The 27,700-nt window shown below is 49.2% G+C and overlaps 1 protein-coding gene and 1 pseudogene across 4 annotated transcripts; one reads left to right on the forward strand and one right to left on the reverse strand.

The window, feature by feature from the left end:
* Positions 1-2,735: 2,735 nt before the first annotated feature.
* Positions 2,736-11,128, reverse strand: LOC142920789 (MAD2L1-binding protein-like). Of its 4 annotated transcripts, none has more exons than XM_076062870.1 (4): positions 11,023-11,123; positions 9,531-9,624; positions 7,809-8,121; positions 2,736-5,594 (listed from the first exon to the last, which is right to left on the reverse strand). In XM_076062870.1, exons 3-4 carry the CDS (start codon positions 7,959-7,961, stop codon positions 5,052-5,054), a joined length of 696 nt encoding a protein of 231 aa, XP_075918985.1. In that variant the 5' UTR covers positions 7,962-8,121; positions 9,531-9,624; positions 11,023-11,123; the 3' UTR covers positions 2,736-5,051. The 4 variants fall into 4 exon arrangements, with proteins under 4 accessions (XP_075918985.1, XP_075918987.1, XP_075918986.1 ...); XM_076062872.1 differs by having other exon boundaries at positions 9,527-9,624; XM_076062871.1 differs by having other exon boundaries at positions 9,531-9,619; positions 11,023-11,113.
* Positions 11,129-17,341: 6,213 nt separating this feature from the next.
* LOC142920790 (putative RNA-binding protein 46 pseudogene) lies at positions 17,342-26,756 on the forward strand (annotated as a pseudogene).
* The last annotated feature ends 944 nt before the right edge of the window (positions 26,757-27,700 follow it).

Genomic DNA, 27,700 nt, shown 5'->3' on the forward strand with positions numbered 1-27,700 from the left:
TCTGTAGATTTAACACACGCTATGGATTGGACATGGTCTGTGGTTTTAACACACGCTATGGGTTGGGCATGGTCTGTGGATTGAACACAGTTCTGTAGATTTAACACACGCTATGGATTGGACATGGTCTGTGGATTTAAAGCACGCTATGGGTTGATCATGGTCGGTGGATTGAACACAGGTCTGTGGATTTAACACACGCAATGGATTGGACATGGTCTGTGGATTTAACACACGCTATGGGTTAGGCATGGTCTGTGGATTTAACACACGCTAAGGGTTGTGCATGGTCTGTGGATTGAACACACTGCATGGGTTAACCATGGTCTGTGGATTGAACACACTTCATGGGTTGAGCATGGTCTGTGGTGTGAACACAGGCTGTAGGGTGGGTATGGTCTGTAGATGTAATATGCTTTGGGTTTAGCAGCGACTGTAAAAACACGATTTAAAACTATGTTTTATTCTACCAGGTAAGGCCTGCTGAGTTATATAGCTTTTTCAAAAGCCATCTGGACATAACTGATAGCTCAACGAAGCGGTGTATGTGGAAATTTATAGCACCCAAATACTAAAATTTAACACACACCAGGGATTGAGTATGGTCTGTAGATTTAACACACGCTATGGGTTGGGCATGGTCGGTGGATTTAACACACGGTATGGGTTGGGCATGGTCTGTGAATTTAACACACGTTATGGGTTGGGCATGGTCTGTGGATTTAACACACGCTATGGGTTGGGTATGGTCTGTGGATTTTTACACACGCTATGGGTTGGGTATGGTCTGTGGATTTAACACACGCTGTGGGTTGGGTATGGTCTGTGGATTTAACACACGCTATGGGTTGGGTATGGTCTGTGGATTTAACACACGCTATGGGTTGGGCATGGTCGGCGGATTGAACACAGGTCGGTGGATTTAACACACGCTATGGATTGGACATGGTCTGTGGATTTAACACACGCTATGGTTTGGGTATGGTCTGTGGATTTAACACACGCTGTGGGTTGGGCATGGTCTGTGGATTTAACAAACGCTATGGGTTGGGCATGGTCTGTGGATTTAACAAACGCTATGGTTTGGGTATGGTCTGTTGATTTAACACACGCTATGGGTTGGGCATTGTCTGTGGATTTAACAAACGCTATGGTTTGGGTATGGTCTGTGGATTTAACACATGCTATGGGTTGGGCATGGTCTGTGGATTGAACACAGGTCTGTAGATTTAACACGCTATGGATTGGACATGGTCTATAAATTTAACACACGCTATGGTTTGGGTATGGTCTGTGGATTTAACACAGGTCTGTAGATTTAACACACGCTATGGATTGGACATGGTCTGTGGATTTAACACACGCTATGGGTTGGGCATGGTCTGTGGATTGAACACAGGTCTGTAGATTTAACACACGCTATGGATTGGACATGGTCTATGGATTTAACACACGATATGGGTTGATCATGGTCGGTGGATTGAACACAGGTCTGTGGATTTAACACACGCAATGGATTGGACATGGTCTGTGGATTTAACACACGCTATGGGTTGGGCATGGTCTGTGGATTGAACACAGGTCTGTAGATTTAACACACGCTATGGATTGGACATGGTCTATGGATTTAACACACGCTATGGGTTGGGCATGGTCTGTGGATTTAACACACGCTATGGGTTGATCATGGTCGGTGGATTGAACACAGGTCTGTGGATTTAACACACGCAATGGATTGGACATGGTCTGTGGATTTAACACACGCTATGGGTTGGGCATGGTCTGTGGATTTAACACACGCTAAGGGTTGTGCATGGTCTGTGGATTGATCACACTGCATGGGTTAACCATGGTCTGTGGATTGAACACACTTCATCGGTTGAGCATGGTCTGTGGTTTGAACACAGGCTGTAGGGTGGGTATGGTCTGTAGATGTAATATGTTTGGGTTTAGCAGCGACTGTAAAAACACGATTTAAAACTATGTTTTATTCTACCAGGTAAGGCCTGCTGAGTTATATAGCTCTTTTTCAAAAGCCATCTGGACATAACTGATAGCTCAACGAAGCAGTGTATGTGGAAATTTGTAGCACCCAAATACTAAAATTTAACACACACCAGGGATTGAGTATGGTCTGTGGATTTAACACACGCTATGGGTTGGGCATGGTCTGTGGATTTAACACACGCTATGGGTTGGGCATGGTCTGTGAGTTTAACACATGCTATGGGTTGGGCATGGTCTGTGGATTTAACACAGGTCTGTGGATTTAACACACACCAGGGATTGAGTATGGTCTGTGGATTTAACACACGCTATGGGTTGGGCATGGTCTGTGGATTTAACACACGCTATGGGTTGGGCATGGTCTGTGGATTTAACACACACCAGGGATTGAGCATGGTCTGTGGATTTAACATACGTTGATTTTGCATGTTTTATGTTCTCTCGTAATTTCTTGCAGGCAAAGTAGCTGAAACGTCGAGATTCGTTATTGCCGTTTCCAATTCGTACTGTATAAGAGCTTACTTGAAAGTATTCAGTAAAATACTCATTCACTGCAAAAGTTAATGAGCACCCCGCACGATGCGAACACATCAGCACTGGGGAGACAAAGGTGGCCGAGCATGGTGCTGGCTCCACCACCCCCTGGTTTCGCCGCGAACCCCGTAATAGGTGCTTGCTAACAGCATTTCCTCAACAATGCGTTTGATTTGTAGGGGGATTCTAGATGATTCAGTGTCAAAACATTTATTCACCTTCCACAAATTTGGCACCTATCCCTTGCATAGCCTCACACGGTATACTATCATGTACAACACGTGGGTCTTGAAGGAGTGTGTGCGGTCCAGGGTCACTCCAAGGTAGATGAAGTTGGTGCTGCGAGTCAGGGGAATGTCATTCTCGGTGACCTTTTACGTTTTTTTTACATCACCGTTATGACCGACCTGTCTTGCTTGGGTTTTGCCGGAGCTGGTTGGTGTCAGGGTGTGCTCAATTTTGGCGAAGTCTCCTGCTTGCGTTGCAATTATCAGGTTATCGGCATAGATGAAGCTGTATGTGGGTAGAAAGTTTGATCTTTGTGTAGATCTTGAGGGGTATCAGAACACTTCCTTGTGGTAGTCCATTCCACTGCATTTTGCTCCAATAATTCAATCAGTGACAGAATTATTCCGACTCGGTGGTGGTACTTTGTCAGGCTGTAGATCTTTGAAAGGAGAATTATCTGGTTAACAAGTGGCATATGCTGCTGATAGGTTGACCAAGGCGACACCAGTAATTTGGTTGTTCTTGAAACCGTCTCTTATGTACTGGGTGAGGTTTAGCACTTGGCCAGTGCAGGACTTGCGCGGCTGGAAATCAGATTGTTCTGGAAAGAGTTGTTCCTCCAGTATAGGTGATTGCTGCTTCAAGATAAGTCTCTCAAAAAGTTTGAAGAGGTAGCAGAACAAGGCCATTGGTCAGACGCTCTTAGGGTCAGATGGGTCTTTTCCTGGCTTTGGAAACGTGACAAGTCTTCCGTGTCTTGGGTATGAGCACAGAAATTTAACATTCTCAAGAGCCAATCCCTTGTTTTTAGTGCAACATTCTTTAACTGTTCAGTGCAGATGTCCGAATGCCTGCTGCCTTGACAGTCTTTATACCCTTGATGGCTTCCAGTGCCAATAAAGACCGGTAAACTCTTTCCACTGCAGTTCATCCAGCATTAGCCTATGAGTCTTGCAAACATTAAAACTTTTCAACATATAACATTCACCATGTATATGCTTTCGGTAAAATGAAAACAAAAACTATTAAATAAATGAACTATTAACATTATCATGAAAACCAGCACTGTTCAATTACTCTGCATGACATTTTGCAAAGCACCAATGTTGTGGGTAACGGCTACAAATTGACAACTTTTATGACAAAGTTTATCTCACAAAATAATCAGGAAATAACATTTTAAAAACCATAATCAGTATAGATTATCACAATGTGATGTTATTTTGGAAATGGATAGTGTTATTTCGTAATTGCTTATGCCTATAAAGTAGAGAAAATGGCTATTATTCCACACAAACTTTGTTACCAAAGCACATACTTTGCTTTTGAGGGGGGGGGTCGACAATTTTCGGGAACCTTTTATATCAAATATTTACTCCCCAATTTCTTAACTCTTTAGACTTCTGCAAGCCTCTTATAATTTTGTTAGTGGAGAAATGGGCAAACGGCCCACCAGGCTTTCACAATAGCTGAGTATCTGTGTATGTATATGTAATGCTTCCACAGAGTACTTTTTCGCTCTTGTCTTGATAAATTGGCCGCAGATATGGCAAAATGCGTCTGCCGGATGCTTGCAGCCTCTTGATGCCATCTCAGAAAAATGCAGATATGTATCCACTTAGGCAGCTGGAACTAAACTGAACTGGTGGGCTTAAGGCCCCTGTATTTATACTATTATTTATATTACTGGAAAGTTCCAGAATGTTCTAGAAGTTACTACAAGTTTACTCAGCACTGAATCTATCTGGAATGTTCTGGAAAATAGGATAATTTCTAAATATCATTCTCCTGGTCACAAAAGCAAAGTTTGTGGGGAATAATAGCCATTTTCTGTACTTTTGAGGCATAAGCAATTAGGAAATAACACTCACTACCCAGGAACAAAAAAAATTGTGTTATTGCAGACCTTGAATCGTACAATGTACTAAAGTGTCCCCATACCCTGGACACCCTTGCAAGCACTATATTCCAGCTCGACTTCCCTGGCTTCCAACTGCCATGGGAACGGGGCAGCACATACCCGGACCCACACGAAGCACGCGAGTTGCACAAGTTGCGAATCAGAGACTCTCCTGTGTGCAACTGCGGCTCCGAAATTAAAACCACGTAGCGCGTGAATTCGCACTGCCCCAAATATAAACGTGAGACTAGGCAATTTAATGGATGAATACGTTTACGGCAGAATTTGTAATAGTTGGCCTTGATTGACCATAAGGAAGGAGATTCAGATATAATATTGAAATAAGTAATATTAAAATTTGCAGCATCCCTAGAATTTTGGCCTAGCTGGTCCCATCCATCAGCCCCTCTAAACCCTGGCCTGACCCACTGTCCAGGACGCCCTTGATGGCCACAGGGGCCTGGAACCACACGCAGTCGTCCTCGCATGGCTGGCCGAGGGCCGTGCCCAGCGGCTCCTCCAGGCTGTTGCTAAACGCGACGACGACCCTCCTCCCGCGGTTGGGCGGCTTGTAGTTGAGCTTGGGCTTGAACCAGTCGACGCCGCAGTCCCTGTGCGCCCACAGCAGCAGTGTGGCCGAGGTGACAGGCAGAGCGCGCGGCTCGCCAAACACATTCTGCACGAAGAGTGAGTGAAACACGTGGCGGCTGTAGCGAGCGTGGCACAGTGAATCACCGCTGCCTCCCAGCGCCAGCTCGTGGAAGTCCAGCTCGTAGAGCTCAAGCGGCGACATGGGGCTCGGCCCTAGCAGGATGAGGACCCGGGGCACGTGCGACAGGGAGAAGAGCGTCTCCAGGTGGCCGCTCAGCTCGTGCAGGGCCGTCAGCATGCGTGCTTCTTGCCTTAACCTGGGGGGCACCTCTGCCTGCAGGGAAGAGGGGAGGGAGGCATTCACACCAGGACGAAAGCCACGGTCTTCAGCCACCAACAGAACTGCTGCCCTGAGATGCAATTGCAGATATTATAAACATCACGTCCAGCATTATTACGTTGTGTCCCACGTCAATATATCCACCTCTACCATCACCGTCACCACAAACTAGAGGCCGACCGAAATTCGGTTTGGGCGCCGAAAGTTGGCAAATGGCCTCTTTCGGCATAGTTTTGGTTTCGGCCGAAAGTAAATTTTTAACTTTCAGTCTGGTTTCGTTTTCGGTCGGCCTCTACCACAAACATCGCAACAGTCACCTGTCACACCATACTATCACCACCACTATATCCGGCACATATTATCCATCATCACATTCACCTCCACCATCACATTTAACATCAGCAGCAACATCGACTATCACCACATCCAACATTTAACTGCCACCTCGCCACCATCGCCCCATTTACGAGTCCTTAAGAGATGCTGTAGTTCAGCGACTGTACTCCATGGGTACAGCGTCATCTAACACGTGAAGGACACCGGCCATGATAAAATGTATCTTTACTTTTTATAATCTCACTAGCTTGACTACCTGGCTTCGCCCGGGACGCCCGGCCGTCTTTGTCTCCCCAGTGGCGATGTTCACACACCACACCAGTTACTCGTTTGAGTCGACCTAGGGGAGGCCCAGGACCGGTTCAAATAATCGTGGTGGCCGTGAGCGGGAATCGAACTCGGGTCGCCGGGTTTGTAGCGCGGCGCGCTAACCACTACACTACAATGCGTTACGCTTCCACATGCGCGGGTCACGTGACAGAACTGAAATCACAGCTCACTTGCCGTGCAAAAAATAAATGCATTGAGCTCCCCAACCCCCCTCCCAAAAATAAGAAAGTGTATTTTTATAATTTTTGCATAGTGTACAGTCTGGAAAGTACCCACATGGCAAATTTCCAGTTTGTTGCATGTCGGGAAGTACGCTAAACATTTCGAACAGACACACAATCACAACTTTGCCTTTTATATATATGGAGATTTCTATTACTGTTTAAACATCACCGAAATTATTAAAACCTTAATTTCATGTCGAATGTCGCCCGCTCGTGTCCACCCTTCGCGTCCACAGCCGCTCCGCCTCCACACACGACCCGGGGTCAGGTCTAAACCAATCGGTGACCTTGCGCCCACACACCGAAACCCAAATTGCTGAACCCTCAAAGCCTACACCCCTGCACACTCCACCCCTGCACACTCCACCCCTGCACACTCCACCCCTGAACACGCCACCCCTGCACACTCCACCCCTGAACACTCCACCCCTGCACACTCCACCCCTGAACACTCCACCCCTGCACACTCCACCCCTGAACACGCCACCCTGCACACTCCACCCCTGAACACTCCACCCCTGAACACTCCACCCCTGCAGACTCCACCCCTGCAGACTCCACCCCTGAACACTCCACCCTGCAGACTCCACCCCTGAACACTCCACCCTGCACACTCCACCCCTGAACACTCCACCCCTGCAGACTCCACCCCTGCAGACTCCACCCCTGAACACTCCACCCTGCAGACTCCACCCCTGAACACTCCACCCTGCAGACTCCACCCCTGAACACTCCACCCTGCACACTCCACCCCTGAACACTCCACCCTGCACACTCCACCCCTGAACATTCCACCCCTGAACACTCCACCCCTGCACACTCCACCCCTGAACACTCCACCCCTGCACACTCCACCCCTGAACACTCCACCCCTGCACACTCCACCCCTGAACACTCCACCCCTGAACACTCCACCCTGCACATTCCACCCCTGAACACTCCACCCCTGAACACTCCACTCCTGAAAACTCCACCCCTGAACACTCCACCCTGCACACTCCACCCCTGAACACTCCACCCCTGAACACTCCACCCCTGAACACCCCACCCCTGCACACTCCACCCCTGAACACTCCACCCTGCACACTCCACCTGCAGACTCCACCCCTGAACACTCCACCCCTGAACACTCCACCCCTGCAGACTCCACCCCTGAACACTCCACCCTGCACACTCCACCCCTGAACACTCCACCCTGAACACTCCACCCCTGAACACTCCACCCTGCACACTCCACCCTGCACACTCCACCCTGCACACTCCGCCCCTGAACACTCCACCCCTGAACACTCCACCCCCACCTCACCACTCCCCTCACCAGGTGGCTGTGGAAGTGCAGCAGCTGCGGGTAGGGAAGCGGCAGCTGGCCGCGCTGGTACAGGGCGTGAGCGAAGATCTCCCAGACCAGGGCGCCAAGGCTCCGCTGGCTCACGGCGCCGCGCACCGTCACCTCGCAGCGCCGCGCCGACATCGCCGCCGCCACTCTCCTCTCCTTCCTCCTCCTCTCTCCTCCTCTCCTTCCTCCTCCTCTTCTTCCTCTTCTTCTCACTCCCCTCGCTCGCCCGGCTCCGCTGGCCCGTTAGTCGTCTCCCAGTTAATAAACTGAACAGTTCAAAACGGCGTCACGTGGCCTACCCACCGGAAAAGGGCACGACGGGAAGAAGGGGCGCGGCTTAGGTGAGGGGTTTGGTGAGGGGTTTGGTGAGGGAGGGGTTTGGTGAGGGGTTTGGTGAGGGGAGGGTTTTGGTGAGGGAGGGGTTTAGTGAGGGGAGGGGTTGGTTAGGGGGGTTTGGTGAGGGGAGGGGTTTGGTGAGGGAGGGGTTTGGTGAGGGGAGGGGTTTGGTGAGGGGAGGGGTTGGTTAGGGGGGTTTGAGGGGTTTGGTGAGGGGAGGGGTTTGGTGAGGGAGGGGTTTGGTGAGGGGAGGGGTTTGGTGAGGGGAGGGGTTTGGTGAGGGGAGGGGTTGGTTAGGGGGGTTTGGTGAGGGGAGGGGTTTGGTGAGGGGTTTGGTGAGGGGAGGGGTTGGTTGGGGGGGTTTTAGGGGGGTGGTGAGGGGAGGGGTTGGTTGGGGGGGTTTGAGGGGGGTGGTGAGAGGCGTTGCGTGGAGAGGTAAGGGGGAATTTTTATTTAAAGCTTTCGTGACTGCAGTAATTCATATTCTTAGCTCTTTCGGTAAAGTCACGTTGAAGGGAAACAATAAAATAATAAAAAATATATAAAACAATAAAAATTCTCACGACGTTTCGACCATAATACAAACGGTCGTCATCAGGTGCGTCGGTTTGCATTAATTTATTTTAAACGGTGTATTTATTTACTTATAAAAAACCGTCAGCGCCACGCGCAGTGATTTGGCAGTTTATTTAGAAGGACTAGTCCATCTATGTTCTGAAAAGAGGAGGGGGGAAACGAAAAATTAATGTATGCTGTCTGAAAGCCACTGTAAGCGTGAACAATCAATTAAGACCTGAAATAGTTAATCAAATCTTTCCAATGATTGCTAAGCCATTTCAGGTCTTAATTGATTGTTCACGCTTACAGTGGTTTTCAGACAGCATACATTAATTTTTCGTCTCCCCCCTCCTCTTTTCAGAACAGAGCCAAGCTGTGGCTCCACTAAATAAACTGCCAAATCGCTGCGCGTGGCGCTGACGTTTTATATAAATAAATACACCGTTAAAAATAAATACATTAATGCAAACCGACGCACCTGATGACGACCGTTTGTGTTATGGTCGAAACGTCGTGAGAATTTTTATTGTTTTATATATATTTTATTGTTTCCCTTCAACGTGACTTTACTGAAAGAGCTAAGAATATATATAACTCTTATACACAAAAACCTGGCAGGAAGCAAGTAAAAAAACTCTGCCTGGAGGAATTTGTGGCCAGAAGCCGTAACTGAAAGGGACTTTGAGGGCTTTGAGGCTGTGCCTATTGTGGAGGATATTGTCTCTCTGGGCAGGTCCATGGGCCTGGAGGTGAATGGTGATGATGATGTGGAGGAGTTAGTGGAGGGGCACAAGGAAGAGCTGTACCCACTGAGGAGCTGCGGCAGCTTGAGAGGGAGGAACACCAGGTGAAGATGGATGCACTCTCTTCAGGCGAGGAGGAGATAGAGGAAGCCCCTACTTCACTTATTAAACAAATGTGTGCAAAATGCATGGCAGTCCAAAGTTTTGCAAGAAAAATACCACCCCAATAAAGCTCTAACAAGGCCGTAAGAGTATTGTGTGGAATGACCAGACAATGTCACACTTCAGGAACGTTCTTAGAAGAAGGCAAAAACAAACGTCAATGGACAGGTTTTTAGTACAACTCAAACCTGGTGAGCTTCAACCAGGTCCAAGTCAAGAAAAAAGACAGAAAAGAGAAAAAAACCCTCAGAATTTCAGCTTGCTGAAGTTTTAATGGAAGGGGAATCTCCTTCCAAAGAATAACATCTCCTCCTGCTCCTCCCCCTCACCACCATCCTCGTAGGCTATCAACTCCTCTCAGCGAGGTAAAGTGACGTTAAATTTTATTTTTATTTCAATTTATGCATTTATTTTAATGTATGTATGCATTTTAGTAATAAGTAGAGTCTATATTCTTAGCTCTTTCGGTAAAGTCACGTTGAAGGGAAACAATAAAATATATAAAACTATATTGTTTTATATATTGTTTCCCTTCAACGTGACTTTACCGAAAGAGCTAAGAATATGAATTACTGCAGTCACGAAAGCTTTAAATCAAAAGTAGAGTCTACATTATATTATACAACTCCACTAATGTATAATATGCCATATAAAATATAATTTCTTACACTCTGGAACGGATTATTTCCTTTCACTTTATTTCTTATGGGGAAAAATTGCGTTTGGTGTTCGTCATTTTGGGTATAAGTCCTCCTACCTTCTGGAACGATTTAACGACGCGTACCGAGGTACCACTGTACGTTGTTGTTGTTGGTATTATTAACAAGGCGTTATCGACTATTACATAACATCGCACTTTTCTCACCAAAACGCTCTAAAGCCACCTTCCAACTCGGTCGCGTCGATGTCATTCCGATTTGGATCGATAAAAGAAGCGATGAATACAGTATTAGTAGTACTGTAATAATTATTGTTAATAACCACATCTTGTTACGCCCATTTGATTTCCCCGCGCAAAAAAGGCGGGAAAACCCCCAACGGCAAAGTTAACGTCTAAAAGCTCGCAAGACGTTCATTGGACACAGTCCCCTACACTTGTAACTTTTAACATTTTAGACCTTAATTATTACAAAGTTTTTGTTTATATCATTAAACAATCGACGATAACACCTCGGGCTCTCTAAGGCAGCCGCAGTCACCAATCACCGAGTGTTGTTTAATCGATGTCAGTGATGTAGAGTTCATTTTAAATGTATACAAGTTAATAATAAATGTATATAAGTTAATAAATATAAGTTAATGATAAATATAAGTTAATAAGAAATATAAGTTAATAAATAAAAGTTAATAATAAATATAAGTTAATAATAAATGTATAAAAGTGTTGCGGCGCTTACCAGCGTTGCCGAGTGCTACTGACGGAGTGAAGGCCCTCGAGGCGTGTCACGTGGTCTACAGGACCACGTGGGGGGGTGGGGGAGTGGCCTTGAGGACGGCCCCCTCTTGGGGGGACCAATCAGTGGCCGCCTCGTGCAGAATGCGCGCGCGTGCGCGTGAGTGGGTGGGTGGGGGGGAGGAGCGGTGGTCAGCGAGTCACTCCACGACCCCGGCCCACCCGAGTTCGATTCCCGCTCACGGACAACACCGTCAGTGACGATTATTCTGAACCGGTCCTGGGACTCCCCTAGGTCGACTCGGCCTCAAATGAGCACCCTGGGTGCCTGTGCGTAGTAAACGTCGCGATTGGGGAGACAAAGGCGGACGGGCGCGTGGCGTTGGCCACGGTGTGCCGTGTCGGCCTTAATAGGCGCTCGCTAACAATACCCCCGGTAGTCTGTCAGGGCTACACGGGGGATCTGTGTGTGTGTGTGTAGAGGCGCAGCCCCTGCAATTGCTTGCTCAGACCACTCATGGCTGGCGGAGGAGACTTTGACCGGAAGCTTCAATCACAACGAAGTGCTATGAAGAGAGACCATTGGCGTAACCACCTGTCACGTGCATTGTTTTTACCATGAGAAATCACTATTATTGACTCGTGCGGTGGTGAGTCGTTTTGCTATTTGTGCACCACTGACAGCGCAGCATCACCACGTTATTTGCTCAAGCAGAAGGAACTCTTAAGAGAGGCCCTCTTAGTGGGTAAACTTAGCCTACTTCTCCACACGGGCCAGGTGCCTTGGGAGAGGTTGTGAGTGTCCACACTCTACCCCGACACACGCGGCCTGCTCCTGAGTGGAGGTCGGTGAGTGGGCGAGTGAGTGGGTGAGTGAGTGAGTGAGCGTGAGTGAGTGAGCGAGTGAGCGTGAGTGAGTGGGTGAATGAATGAGTGGGTGAGTGAGTGGGTGAGTGAGTGAACGGATGAGTGAGTGGGTGAGTGAGCGTGAGTGGGTGAGTGAGTGAACGGGTGAGTGAGTGGGTGAGTGAGCGTGAGTGAGTGAGTGGGTGAATGAGTGGGTGAGTGAGTGGGTGAGTGAGTGGGTGTGAGTGGGTGAATGAGTGAGTGGGTGATTGAGTGGGTGAGTGATTGAGTGAGTGGGTGAGTGAGTGGGTGAGTGAGTGGGTGTCAGTGAGTGGGTGAGTGAGTGACTGAGTGGGTGGGTGAGTGACTAGGTGGGTGAGTGACTGGGTGGGTGGGTGAGTGGGTGGATGGGTGGGCGAGTGGGTGGGTGGGTGAGTGACTGAGTGGGTGGGTGAGTGAATGGGTGGGTGGGTGAGTGGGTGGGTGAGTGAGTGGGTGGCTGCGTGGATGAGTGGATGATTGAGTGGGTGGGTAGTTGAGTGGGTGAGTGAGTGGGTGGGTGGGTGAGTGGATGATGGGTGAATGAGTAAGTGAGTGGGTGGTTGAGTGAGTGGTTGAGTGAGTGGTTGAGTGAGTGAGTGGGTGGTTGAGTGAGTGAGTGGTTGAGTGAGTGAGTGGTTGAGTGAGTGGGTGAGTGAGTGAGTGGGTAAGTGAGTGAGTGGGTGGGTGAGTGAGTGGGTGGGGTGGCTGAGTGAATGGGTGGATGGGTGGCTGAGTGAGTGGGTGAGTGAGTGGGTGAGTGGCTGAGTGAGTGGGTGAGTGAGTGAGTGGGTGTGTAAGTGGGTGAGTGGATGATGGGTGGGTGTCATAACCCTCCACCACCCGACACGGCCAATCAGCAAAAAAAGTGTCACGTTGACAAAAGACAAAATAGCTCACTACTTTAGCCCACCGGTGTGTTGAAGAGTGAATCCACAACATTTACACATTTTTTTTAATACGACGTTTCACTGGAAATTACATCCAGCATCATCGGGCATTAGAGGGGTTGTTTGTTATTGCTGTGCAGCGTGTCCTCGTGTGACTCTGGGGATAGGCATGGGACGCCCCCCGGTGCATATCCCTTTTTGTTATCAAAACCCCCATGATTTGGTGACTACAAATATATAAAAAAAGCAATAAGGTCCAAGGTTGTTAAAAATAAAATGTAAAAAACCCACCACCATTGAACAGCGAAAATAACAAACCAATCGCGGAGCGCACCGTCCAGTGCTGCAGCAGTACCCGGGTGGCACACTGGGCAGCACCCAGGTGGCACACTGGGCAGCACCCGGGTGGCACACTGGTGGCACACAGGGTGGTACCAGTGTGGTACACTGGTGGCACACTGGTGGCACACTGGTGGCACACTGGGTGGTACCAGTGTGGCACACTGGTGGCACACTGGTGGCACCCGGGTGGCACACTGATGGCACCCGGGTGGCACACTGGTGGCACACTGGTGGCACACCGGGTGGCACACCGGGTGGTACCAGGGTGCCGCCTGTGTACAGCCAACTGAGCTGCTGTGTACCACTTTTTCAGAAGCGACCCGACCATCACAGACGACAGCTCAACTGAGTGGCGAAGCGTCGTCATCATCATCATCACGTGGACATTTATAGCGGCAGTCAAATACTCTAAACGGGTCATCGATGTTGATTCTAAATGTGGATTAGAAAAATCCACCCGACCATGGGGAGAGAGACACAAATATACAGCAGCAGCAGGCGTCGGGGTCGAACCCACGACGTCCTGTAGACCAGGCGAGGTAGTCAACATCTCCTAGCCACCATGGTGATGAGAGAGACACGCAAACGCCAAATATACAGTGGCAGGCACACTACACTATACACTACACTATACATTACTATACCCTACACACTACACTATACATTACTATACACTACACTATACATTAATATACACTACACTATACATTACTATACACTACACATTACTATACACTACACACTACACTATACATTACTATACACTACACAGTACACTATACATTACTATACACTACACATTACTGTACACTACACACTACACTATACATTAATATACACTACACACTATACATTACTATACACTATCCATTACTATACATTACTATACACTACACATTACTATACACTGCACACTACACTATACATTAATATACACTACACACTACACTATACATTACTATACACTACACATTACCATACATTACACACTACACTATACATTACTATACACTACACATTACTATACACTACACACTACACTATACATTACTATACACTACACACTACACTATACATTACTATACACTACACAGTACACTATACATTACTATACACTACACATTACTGTACACTACACACTACACTATACATTAATATACACTACACACTATACATTACTATACACTATCCATTACTATACATTACTATACACTACACATTACTATACACTACACACTACACTATACATTAATATACACTACACACTACACTATACATTACTATACACTACACAACACACTACACTATACATTACTATACACTACACATTACTATACACTACACACTACACTATACATTACTATACACTACACACTACACTATACATTACTATACACTACACTATACATTAATATACACTACACACTACACTATGCATTACTATACACTATAAATTACTATACACTATCCATTACTATACATTACTATACACTACACACTACACTATACACTACACTATACATTAATATACACTACACTATACATTACCATATACTACACACTACACTATACCTTACTATACACTACACACTACACTATACATTACTATACACTATACATTACTATACACTACACACTACACTATACATTACTATACACTACACATTACCATACACTATACACTACACTATACATTACTATACACTACACACTATACATTACTATACACTACACATTACCATACACTACACTATACATTACTATACACTACACACTACACTATACATTACTATACACTATCCATTACTATACACTACACACTACACTACACATTACTATACACTACACACTACACTACACATTACTATACACTACACACTATACATTACTATACACTACACATTACTATACACTAGTGATGTATACGTGTAGCAGTGAAGCCGGTGCCAGGCTAGGTGCACCTGCTTTAGTGATGTAGCAGTGAAGCAGTGAAGCCGGTGCCAGGCTAGGTACACCTGCTGTAGTGATGTATCTGTGTAGCAGTGAAGCCGGTGCCAGGCTAGGTGCACGTCGTGTTGCGGGTGGAAGGAACAACCTGAAGCCCTCCTGATTGGTCCAAGTGGCACCCAGCCACCCCAAACCATCGCCTCCTCCGATTGGACGGTGCCTCTGAGCAACGTGCGCTCCTATTGGCTAAGCTGCGCAGATCGCATCATAGCCGATTCGATTCCTAATTATAGCTCAATACGATTTAGCCGCTGTTCAACAAAGAGGGCGGTAGGCATCGATGATCGATTCTATGAATCGTTTGTCAATGCGTTCTTAGATTGGAGAGAATCTAATTTTTTTACGGTGAAGGTGAATATCGATTCTGATGGAACGAGTCGGGGAATGAATCGAAACTACGGAATCGCGTTTAGATCCACACTAGTGTTAGTGAATTTTTAAAAAATATTTTTAAGCAGGAAATTCGTTTTAAAATTTAGATTATTTTTTTTCTCCATGGCTACGGCCTTGATGTATGCACACACATACACGTGTTGAGATATCGCACCTTCAATTAGCAAGGTTGGCGTAATCTCGGACCGGTTTGATCTCGTGATAAGACGCTTGGACATGGCCTAAACGGTAAAATAACACAGCGTTTACAGAAAGCAAACGCACACTGATGCCTATCTGAATGCAGAATCGCATCATCATCATCCAGCTCAGAAATCCTCTCTTATCAAGACGCTCATACATCGGGCTAAAACAGTGTCTGATGGTGAGAGTCTAGTGAGAGAGATTAAACACGTTAAAGACGCACTACGACAGAATGACTACAATAATGCTCAAATTAACAGCACTGAATGCCAAATCACGATCGCAAAGCAATACTGCTGAAAGCGACCAGATTGTTAAAACAATAAAAAATTCCATATATCTTAGGAGTAGCTGACAAATTAGCCCGTGTTTTGCAAAAACAAAACATTACAGTAAGATTTGGTACAGTACACAAAATTCAAAAACTAGTATCTTGCACTAAAGACGCATTACCTAAATTATCAACAGAAGGTGTATATCGGATTAATTGTTTATGTGGCAGATGCTATATTAGACAGACGGGACGTAACATCAGCATAAGACTAAAAGAACATCAAAGAAATATTAAATTATCTCAAACAACTGTCGGCAGTGGCAGAACATGCTTGTCAACAAGGACACTCAATTGATTTTGATAACGTTGAAGTGTTGTGTAAAACGAATTATTACTGGCAAAGACTAATTAGAAAATCCATTGAAATTGAGAGGAATAGAAATAATTTTAATCGCTCTGACAGCTACAGGCTTAGTGCGGCTTGGAAGCGTATTATTAAATCATACATATTACAATTCCTTATTGGGGAAACACATACTAATTAACGGATTACTAACGTAGCATATAATCACAATAACACACATTACAACTAATTACTAATCTACAACTCATTACTAATCAAAACCATTGACTGATTACCAATCGATTATATAATTACAATACCCCCCTCCGCCTCTAATCACTGCCCCTGATATGAGTTAAGTGATGACGTCACCCTGCTGCTCTATATAAAACCGGGAGCAAGTGAGGGCTTTACCATTCTGGCGAATTGCCCGTTGATGCGGATGTAATTACCAGCGAAACGTCGTACTCAAACTGTAAATGTTGTGGATTCACTCTTCAACACACCGGTGGGCTAAAATAGTGAACTATTTGTCTTTTGTCATAGTGACACTTTTTTTTGCTGATTGGCCGTGTCGGGTGGTGGAGGGTTACGACACATTTATAAATAACGCGATCTAACCCAAAAACCTTTATGATGAATATACATTGTATTAAACCTATATTAGATCATAAATACATTTCTACCCTACAATATACAAATCTACATTGTGCTTATGTTTCAATTCTACTTTTATTAACTCACACACTTACAAATATAGTGTCTAGGACACATTTATTGTCTAGGACACATTTTCAAAGAAATATTTTCATGTACCCAGACAATATTTGCACGTGCCCACATTAAAAAAAACTTGCAGACTGCATACGTAGCTACGACAATGCAAAGCAGCACACACAGCCATGCATTCAATAGCTTTTTACGTTTCGCGGGTTTCTCTCTAAGTTTATTCTGTTTCTATTTCAGCTTATTGGGGTTTTCTCCTAGTGAATGGGCAGTGATGAGTCGATGGGCAGTGCTGAGTCTACGGGCAGTGCTTATCAGATCTACGGAATCTGAGCCTCGCTCGCCCCCACGTGATCGCCTATCCGCGCTACGTTTTCTGAAAGCGTCAAGATAAGGCCTCTGACGTGATCACAGGCACGCGCGCAAGTCACCCGTCCGTGGCAGCGACACGGAACGTCAGACATAAGCGACCTCCTCTTCCACCACCGCACTAGGAAATAGTTTCATGTGTAACCTCATCAAGACCCCTCCCCCCCTCCCCCAGACACCTACGGAGCTTTGCGCCGGTAAGTGCCGTAGTGAGGCCTGGTCCCCGGGAGTGTCGCCGGTCTCGGCTAGATTGCTCACCCGGCCCAGGGTGGCGATGTGGGCCGCCTGGGGCTCGCTGGGGAGACAAAGGCGGCCGCGCGCTCAGGCGCTTGGTCACCCCATCGTGCACCACGCGGCGGCTGCTGCTGCTGCTGCTGGAGACTGAACAGCGGCTCGCCCCCCAAGGGTCTCGTTCCAGGGCTCGTACGGTGGGGGGGGGGGGCATCTCTCTAGTTTGTCTTTGATGGTGGTGATGGTGGTGGTGATGATGTTGGTGGTGATGATGGTGGTGGTGGTGGTGATGGTGGTGGTGGTGGTGATGGTGGTGATGTTGGTGGTGATGGTGGTGGTGATGTTGGTGGTGGTGATGATGTTGGTGGTGGTGATGTTGGTGGTGTTGGTGGTGATGTTGGTGGTGGTGATGGTGGTGGTGATGATGTTGGTGGTGATGATGGTGGTGGTGGTGGTGATGGTGGTGGTGATGGTGGTGATGTTGGTGGTAGTGATGGTGGTGGTGATGTTTGTGGTGATGATGGTGGTGGTGGTGGTGATGTTGGTGGTGGTGATGGTGGTGATGTTGGTGGTGGTGATGGTGGTGGTGATGTTTGTGGTGGTGATGTTGGTGGTGGTGGTGGTGGTGATGTTGGTGGTGGTGGTGATGGTGGTGATGTTGGTGGTGGTGATGATGGTGGTGGTGATGGTGGTGATGTTGGTGGTGATGTTGGTGGTGGTGATGGTGATGATGTTGGTGGTGATGTTGGTGGTGGTGATGGTGGTGGTGATGTTGGTGGTGATGTTGGTGGTGATGTTGGTGGTGGTGATGTTGGTGGTGGTGGTGGTGATGTTGGTGGTGATGTTGGTGGTGATGTTGGTGGTGGTGGGGATGTTGGTGGTGATGTTGGTGGGGGTGATGTTGGTGGTGGTGATGGTGGTGGTGATGTTGGTGGTGGTGGGGATGTTGGTGGTGATGTTGGTGGTGGTGATGGTGGTGGTAATGTTGGTGGTGGTGGGGGTGTTGGTGGTGATGTTGGTGGTGGTGATGTTGGTGGTGGTGATGTTGGTGGTGGTGATGGTGCTGTTGGTGGTGGTGATGTTGGTGGTGGTGATGGTGGTGGTGATGGTGCTGTTGGTGCTGGTGATGTTGGTGGTGGTGGTGATGGTGGTGGTGGGGATGTTAGTGGTGGTGATGTTGGTGGTGGTGGTGGTGATGGTGGTGGTGGTGATGGTGATGTTGGTGGTGGTGATGGTGCTGTTGGTGGTGGTGATGTTGGTGATGGTGATGTTTGTGGTGGTGATGTTGGTGGTGGTGGTGATGTTGGTGGTGATGGTGGTGGTGGGGATGTTAGTGGTGGTGATGTTGGTGGTGGTGGTGATGTTGGTGGTGGTGATGGTGATGTTGGTGGTGGTGATGGTGCTGTTGGTGGTGGTGGTGATGTTGGTGATGGTGATGTTTGTGGTGGTGATGTTGGTGGTGGTGGTGATGTTGGTGGTGGTGATGTTGGTGGTGGTGATGGTGCTGTTGGTGGTGGTGATGTTGGTGGTGGTGATGGTGATGTTGGTGGTGGTGATGGCGCTGTTGGTGGTGGTGGTGGTGGTGATGTTGGTGATGGTGATGTTTGTGGTGATGTTGGTGGTGGTGGTGTTGGTGGTGGTGGTGATGTTGGTGGTGGTGGTGACGGTGGTGATGTTGGTGGTGGTGATGTTGGTGGTGATGTTGGTGGTGGTGGGGATGTTGGTGGTGATGTTGGTGGTGGTGATATTGGTGATGGTGGTGGTGATGTTGGTGGTGGTGGGGATGTTGGTGGTGGTGATGGTGGTGGTGATGTTGGTGGTGATGTTGGTGGTGGTGGTGGTGATGTTGGAGGTGGTGGGGATGTTAGTGGTGGTGATGTTGGTGGTGGTGATGGTGCTGTTGGTGGTGGTGGTGATGTTGGTGGTGGTGGTGATGTTGGTGGTGATGTTGGTGGTGGTGATGTTGGTGGTGATGGTGATGTTGGTGGTGATGTTGGTGGTGGTGATGGTGGTGGTGATGTTGGTGGTGGTGTTGGTGGTGGTGGTGGTGGTGATGTTGGTGGTGGTGGTGGTGATGTTGGTGGTGATGTTGGTGGTGGTGATGTTGGTGGTGGTGGGGATGTTGGCGGTGATGTTGGTGGTGGTGGTGGTGATGTTGGTGGTGGTGGTGTTGGTGGTGATGTTGGTGGTGGTGGTGATGTTGGTGGTGGTGATGTTGGTGGTGGTGATGTTGGTGGTGGTGGGGATGTTGGTGGTGGTGATGGTGCTGTTGGTGGTGGTGGTGATGTTGGTGATGGTGATGTTTGTGGTGGTGATGTTGGTGGTGGTGGTGATGTTGGTGGTGATGGTGGTGGTGGGGATGTTAGTGGTGGTGATGTTGGTGGTGGTGGTGATGTTGGTGGTGGTGATGGTGATGTTGGTGGTGGTGATGGTGCTGTTGGTGGTGGTGGTGATGTTGGTGATGGTGATGTTTGTGGTGGTGATGTTGGTGGTGGTGGTGATGTTGGTGGTGGTGATGTTGGTGGTGGTGATGGTGCTGTTGGTGGTGGTGATGTTGGTGGTGGTGATGGTGATGTTGGTGGTGGTGATGGCGCTGTTGGTGGTGGTGGTGGTGATGTTGGTGATGGTGATGTTTGTGGTGATGTTGGTGGTGGTGGTGTTGGTGGTGGTGGTGATGTTGGTGGTGGTGGGGATGTTGGTGGTGATGTTGGTGGTGGTGATATTGGTGATGGTGGTGGTGATGTTGGTGGTGGTGGGGATGTTGGTGGTGGTGATGGTGGTGGTGATGTTGGTGGTGATGTTGGTGGTGGTGATGTTGGTGGTGGTGGGGATGTTAGTGTTGGTGATGTTGGTGGTGGTGATGGTGCTGTTGGTGGTGGTGATGTTGGTGGTGGTGGTGATGTTGGTGGTGATGTTGGTGGTGGTGATGTTGGTGGTGATGGTGATGTTGGTGGTGATGTTGGTGGTGGTGATGGTGATGTTGGTGGTGGTGTTGGTGGTGGTGGTGATGTTGGTGGTGGTGGTGGTGATGTTGGTGGTGATGTTGGTGGTGGTGGTGATGTTGGTGGTGGTGATGTTGGTGGTGGTGATGTTGGTGGTGGTGGGGATGTTGGTGGTGGTGATGGTGCTGTTGGTGGTGGTGGTGATGTTGGTGATGGTGATGTTTGTGGTGGTGATGTTGGTGGTGGTGGTGATGTTGGTGGTGATGGTGGTGGTGGGGATGTTAGTGGTGGTGATGTTGGTGGTGGTGGTGATGTTGGTGGTGGTGATGGTGATGTTGGTGGTGGTGATGGTGCTGTTGGTGGTGGTGGTGATGTTGGTGGTGGTGGTGATGTTGGTGGTGGTGATGTTGGTGGTGGTGATGGTGCTGTTGGTGGTGGTGATGTTGGTGGTGGTGATGGTGATGTTGGTGGTGGTGATGGCGCTGTTGGTGGTGGTGGTGGTGATGTTGGTGATGGTGATGTTTGTGGTGATGTTGGTGGTGGTGGTGTTGGTGGTGGTGGTGATGTTGGTGGTGGTGGGGATGTTGGTGGTGATGTTGGTGGTGGTGATATTGGTGATGGTGGTGGTGATGTTGGTGGTGGTGGGGATGTTGGTGGTGGTGATGGTGGTGGTGATGTTGGTGGTGATGTTGGTGGTGGTGATGTTGGTGGTGGTGGGGATGTTAGTGTTGGTGATGTTGGTGGTGGTGATGGTGCTGTTGGTGGTGGTGATGTTGGTGGTGGTGGTGATGTTGGTGGTGATGTTGGTGGTGGTGATGTTGGTGGTGATGGTGATGTTGGTGGTGATGTTGGTGGTGGTGATGGTGATGTTGGTGGTGGTGTTGGTGGTGGTGGTGATGTTGGTGGTGGTGGTGGTGATGTTGGTGGTGATGTTGGTGGTGGTGATGTTGGTGGTGGTGGGGATGTTGGCGGTGATGTTGGTGGTGGTGATGGTGGTGGTGATGTTGGTGGTGGTGGTGTTGGTGGTGGTGATGTTGGTGGTGGTGGTGATGTTGGTGGTGATGTTGGTGGTGGTGATGTTGGTGGTGATGTTGGTGGTGGTGGGGATGTTGGTGGTGATGTTGGTGGTGGTGATGGTGGTGGTGATGTTGGTGGTGATGTTGGTGGTGGTGGGGATGTTGGTGGTGGTGGTGTTGGTGGTGGTGATGTTGGTGGTGGTGATGTTGGTGGTGATGTTGGTGGTGGTGGGGATGTTGGTGGTGATGTTGGTGGTGGTGATATTGGTGGTGGTGATGGTGGTGGTGATGTTGGTGGTGGTGGGGATGTTGGTGGTGATATTGGTGGTGGTGATGGTGGTGGTGATGTTGGTGGTGATGTTGGTGGTGGTGGTGATGTTGGTGGTGGTGATGTTGGTGGTGGTGATGTTGGTGGTGGTGATGTTGGTGGTGGTGATGGTGATGTTGGTGGTGGTGATGGTGCTGTTGGTGGTGGTAGTGATGTTGGTGATGGTGATGTTTGTGGTGGTGATGTTGGTGGTGGTGATGGTGATGTTGGTGGTGGTGATGGTGCTGTTGGTGGTGGTGATGGTGGTGGTGGTGGTGATGCTGGTGGTGGTGATGGTGGTGGTGATGCTGGTGGTGGTGGTGGTGATGTTGGTGGTGATGGTGGTGGATGGAGCGTTTGTGTGAACTAATATAAATGACGGTGTCAAAAATCTTTACTTGAAAGGAATTGGCCTTTAAAAGGTAGCAAAGCGTTTATTTGCAAGGCAATTTTAACAAATTGCACGAACATGAACCATTCAAAAACGTGTCATAACGTGACTGATCAGACATCACGAAAACGTCTGAGGCCTGCGCCCAAAACAATTACCGCACTCCCGGTCAAAGTGCGCCGTCTAATCTGGGAAACGGGGGCATTACAGGAGAAAGGTCAAATTTAATTTAACAACAACAACAATAATAATATATGGACAAGTTCGGCAGGCCAAATTAAGAAGCCCAACGGGCCGTCTTTTGCCCACGTCTGGCCCAACTCGTGTAGAGACGGAGCTACGGGATCGCTTCATGACGCAGGAGCGAAGTGTAACGTGGCCCTTGCAGTACCGTGAGCGACTCACGAGGGGGGTGCCCTTCACCCCGCAGCGGATAGACCACGGCTGAGGCTGATGACGGACCGGTTGAGGGTCACGGCGTTCCTCTGAGGCCGAATGAATCAGCCTCGCCCCCCTCCGCTGCACTCCGGGCTCTCACGTGATGTATCCTGTACACAAATTGAACGTCTCTGAATGTGGATTCAACTGTCGCCGGTTCCAACGTGCAAGCCTCATCTCCCCTCTTACACCAGGCACCGCCTCCGTGCGCTCTGTGCTGCAGGAGCCGAAGCTTTCTGATCGAAGCGGCGAGTTGACCTTCTCCTTGTGTAGAGGTCAACCCTCGATTCGTCATTTGCCTCGCCTTCTCCTCTTGCTGCCTCCAAGATCTGGAACTTACTTCCCTCAACCATCTGTCCAAGTCCAAGCTAAATACATTTCCTCCTCTTCTCTGCCTATGGCCGTCTCTCTCTTAAAATACCGGACAAATATCACGCCTCGTTGTTACCGGTTAGGTGCACGCGTCTGTTGTGGTATAGCGTCGTGAGATTTGGTTGCATGCAGATGCTCTCTAAATTAAAAATCGTGTTAACTTATTCTGTACAAGCTACACCACTGTCGTCATGTATAATAATCACACACACACCACTCGCGCTATTCGCCACAGCAGAGTTAATTGTGTAGGCAATGTCACAACAGTTGCAAAGCTACCGATCAAAGATGAATCGGCCCACTCTGAAACACATGCAAAATGAATATCTAGATATGAATGGCGTGACCAAATAAAACATATGCCGGATCGTTTTGGTGAACGCTACACTAACAACAATACTCATTTCTATACAACGTCTGGCTCGCATGATTACTCTGTGTGGTTCATAAGGTGAGGGGCGTGTGCTGCTTTGATTATGGCAATTCAACCCCCGACCCACCACCCTCCCCAACAACTCACTCCAACCATTCTGCGGTCATGATTTGGGACTGTGATTCCATTTGCAAGTAAACTCACATTTCAACAATGAGGGTTGAAAGCATTAAGCATTAGATCTGTCTGCATGTCTGCTGTGTTGTAAAGATGATCCAATATGAACACAATTGTAGCACAACAGCTCTGTTGCTGTTAGGGACCTAACAATTTTGAAAACTGGCCACAATTGATTACACGGCCCACGCATGGTCCAGAGCAGAACTCGGTATCACCTAAGGTAGCAAGACTTCAGTCGTACCCATTTATTTGGATGGAAAATGAAAGTAAATTACTTGATAGTCTCACTCATTGCATTTGTTTATCACTGGCCACGTAGAGAAATTGAAACTGCTCAATTTAGGCCACCTCACGTGGTACCGACAAAGGAGACATCTCATGGGCTATGAAAAAATAAGAATAGGTTGTATCCTTTCTGGCAATAAAACAGATCTTAGGATTCATTGAAGAAGGTTTCTGTTTGGTGTTTGAACATCTAAACACCCGTTTTATTGCCAAAAAAGGATCAAATCTATTCTTATTTTGTCATACTTTGATACCGGCAAAACGGTCTCATTTTGAAGCGTCTCATGGACTATTGGATGGGGGGGAAAAAACTGGCGCTAAAAGTCAGTGGCGACCTCTCCTGTCGTGCCCAGTGACGTCATCACGGGCGAAGTTCACCGCGCGAAGTCAAACGCCGCCTCATGAGCGCCGCTCGAAACGCAAAATCATCGCTCGGTGAACATTTCCGAGGACAAACAAACGCATGCCGGGAACCGTGTGAGTTTGTGTTTCTTGTTTCCTCTGCGCAATGTGGGGGAGGGCTTCATCCAGCAGTGGATTGACAAAAGCGCTGTATGCATACTGCACAGGCTACGCTAACGTCACATTTAGGCCCATGGACCGAACAAACGCGTCTCTCTTTCTCCATCCGTCTCCACTCTCTCTCTTCCTCTCTTCACTGCTGGCCTGTAGGTTTGGGCCGAGCGAGTTCCTGCCGGGGATTTGGCTCTTCAGGAGCTGATTCCCCCCGTGGCTTTGTCGGCACGAGGCGACCGCGCGGAGTGTCAAGGGCTCCACCGGGCCCCAAGCCGCTGCCCCAGCACCACCGTAGCAGCCAAACCACCGGTGCTCGGCATGGCCTGTATGAAGGTCCTGCCGGACCTCATGTTGCGCACAGGGTACAACATCGTCCAGGAGAACGGACAGAGGAAGATCGGACCACCGCCCGACTGGCAGGGGCCCCGTCCCGCCCGTGGCTGTGAGGTGTTTCTGGGGAGGATCCCGCGCGACCTCTACGAGGATGAGCTGGTGCCCGTGCTGGAGATGGTGGGGAATCTCTACCAGCTCTGCCTCATGATGGAGTTTAGCGGAGAGAACCGCGGCTACGCGTTCGCTACCTACGCCACGCGCGCCCAAGCCATGGATGCCGTCAAGAAACTCGATAAATTCGAGATCCGTCCAGGATGCCGCATTGGAGTCCACTTCAGCGTGGACAATCGCTGCCTCTTAATTGGGGGGCTGCCAAAGGACAAGAAGCGAGCGGAGGTGATGATGGCGATGAGCGGTGCCACGGAGGGCGTGGTGGACGTCAAGATGAGCGTCTGTCGCTGGGACAAAACCCTCAACCGAGGCTACGCGTTCATCGAGTACGGGAGCCATCGCGCGGCCGCCATGGCCCGGCGGAAGCTCCTTCGAATCAACTTGCAGCTATGGGGCCGGACCATCAAGGTGGACTGGGCCATCCCGGAACGGGTGGCTGCGGCCGCGGCGGTGGAGATGGAGGCGGCGGTGCCAGACCTGCTGCAGCCGGAGTGCACGGGCACCGGCAAAGCCGCACAAAGCCAATTTGGGGGCTGGGGGGCACGCATGCAGCTGTGGTGGGTACCTCTCCACCTGCGGCCCATGCCCATTGCTCTCGAGGCGCTGCCGGAGGCGGCCATGCTGTCGTGGGAGGTGCGGCTGCGGATGCTGTGCCGGACCGCCGGCATCAGCTACCCAATCTTCGAGCTGCACGCTTACTCGGAGCCCGGGATACCCGTGGGCCTCCTCTATAAGATGTCGATTCCCGGGGTGGGAGAAGGCGCCGGCATCTTCCCCGAATTTCTGAGCTCCAGCGAGGAGGGAGCACGGGAGGTGGCGTGTCAGCTCGCCTACAACATCCTCAGCAATGCGAATTCCCCACCTCCGGCCACGCCCTCTCGTGGAACCTTCGAGCAGGTTACCTGAGAGGGCGTGGCCAGAGGCGTGGCTAGGCCCCGCCTCCGGCCACGCCCTCTCGTCGAACCTTGGAGCAGGTTTCACGAGAGGGCGTGGCCAGAGGCGTGGCTAGGCCCCGCCTCCAGCCACGCCCTCTCGTGGAACCCTTCGAGCAGGTTACCGGAGTAACTCGGCTAGCCCCACCTGTTGCCCTTGCCCCAGATGTGCCTCCTTCCCTGATTGGTTGTTACCTCTGTGGCCGTACCCCTGAAGCCCTTGCCAAGCCAGCAGGTGTCACCCTGTCAAGTCAGCAGGTGTCACCCTGTGATGTCAGCAGGTGTCACCGTGTGATGTCAGCAGGTGTCACCCTGTGATGTCAGCAGGTGTCACCCTGTCATGTCAGCAGGTGTCACCCTGTCATTACACTTCAATGAAAACCGACAACAGAATCCTTGAAGAAAAAAAACTAATTCAGGTTTTTTGACATGTCGACGCCATTTCGTTTATGAAAATGCACGGGAGAAAAATATATTTTGTTCACGTCGCATTCTGATGTCAGAACATTTGATTGTTTATCAAATAGAAAAACCCTTGAACAACTTTGCTGCACACGGAGATGTCCGTGCACCGCCTCGTTTCCACGGCCTCTATCCCGGTGCCATTTGTATTTTAGTTCTGTTCCTTCACCTGAAGAAGGCTACTTGTGTTGTGGCCGAAACGTCGTGATTTTTGTTGTTTTATTTTTTTACCTACGTGGTGACTTTACCGAATAGAACCAAAGAGTACACATACAGCTGTTAAGAGTTTGATGTTTTATTGATTTTCAGTTTAGGTGTTTTTTTCCGGTAATGTTTCTGTTGTTAATGTTTTAGTGGAAATAAAGTCCCGAAAAGTCTCTCTCCACTCTCTCTCCACTCTCTCTCTCTCCACTCTCTCTCTCCACTCTCTCTCTCTCCACTCTCTCTCTCCACTCTCTCTCCACTCTCACTCTCCACTCTCTCTCCACTCTCTCTCCACTCTCTCTCCACTCTCTCTCTCTACTCTCTCTCTCCACTCTCACTTTCTCCACTCTCTCTCTCCACTCTCTCTCTCTCCACTCTCTCTCCACTCTCTCTCCACTCTCTCTCCACTCTCTCTCTCCACTCTCTCTCTCCACTCTCTCTCTCCACTCTCTCTCCACTCTCTCTCTCCACTCTCTCTCTCCACTCTCTCTCTCCACTCTCTCCACTCTCTCTCTCCACTCTCTCTCCACTCTCTCTCCACTCTCACTCTCCACTCTCTCCACTCTCTCTCTACTCTCTCCACTCTCACTCTCTCCACTCTCTCTCCACTCTCTCTCTCTCTCCACTCTCTCTCTCTCTCCACTCTCTCGGCCGAGTCTCTGCCACTTGTGGTTCTGAGTGTCGCACGCTTGGGATCCTTCTTGCCCTCCTCTGCGGTTCTGTGTGTGACCGACGACGTGTGTGGAGAGCTGAAGGGTAGCGGTTAGCGCTACGCTGCACCACGATCCTGGCGACCCAAGTTCGATTCCCACTCACATCCAACACCGGTGACGATTCTCTGTACCGGTCCAGGGCCTCCCCTAGGTCGACTCCGCCTCAAATGAGTACCTGGTGCGGTGTGTAGTAAACATCGCCACTAGGGAGACAAAGGCGGCCGGGCGTGGCGCTGGCCACCCACCCCCTCGTGTACCGTGCTGGCCTTATAGGAGCTCGCTAACAGCACTTGCCACTACAGTCTGTTAAGGCTATATGGGGGATCTTTGTCTGTGCGCGGCACGGTGAGTGTGTGCGGCGAGTGTCTCTGCTGGGCGTATCAGAAGGCAACGAAAATAAGGAC

The sequence above is a fragment of the Petromyzon marinus genome, unplaced genomic scaffold, assembly GCF_048934315.1.
Source record: "Petromyzon marinus isolate PM22_M1 ecotype Great Lakes invasive population unplaced genomic scaffold, UKy_Petmar_22M1.pri1.0 PM_G_Scaffold_76, whole genome shotgun sequence".
In the NCBI taxonomy this organism is placed as follows: domain Eukaryota; kingdom Metazoa; phylum Chordata; class Hyperoartia; order Petromyzontiformes; family Petromyzontidae; genus Petromyzon; species Petromyzon marinus.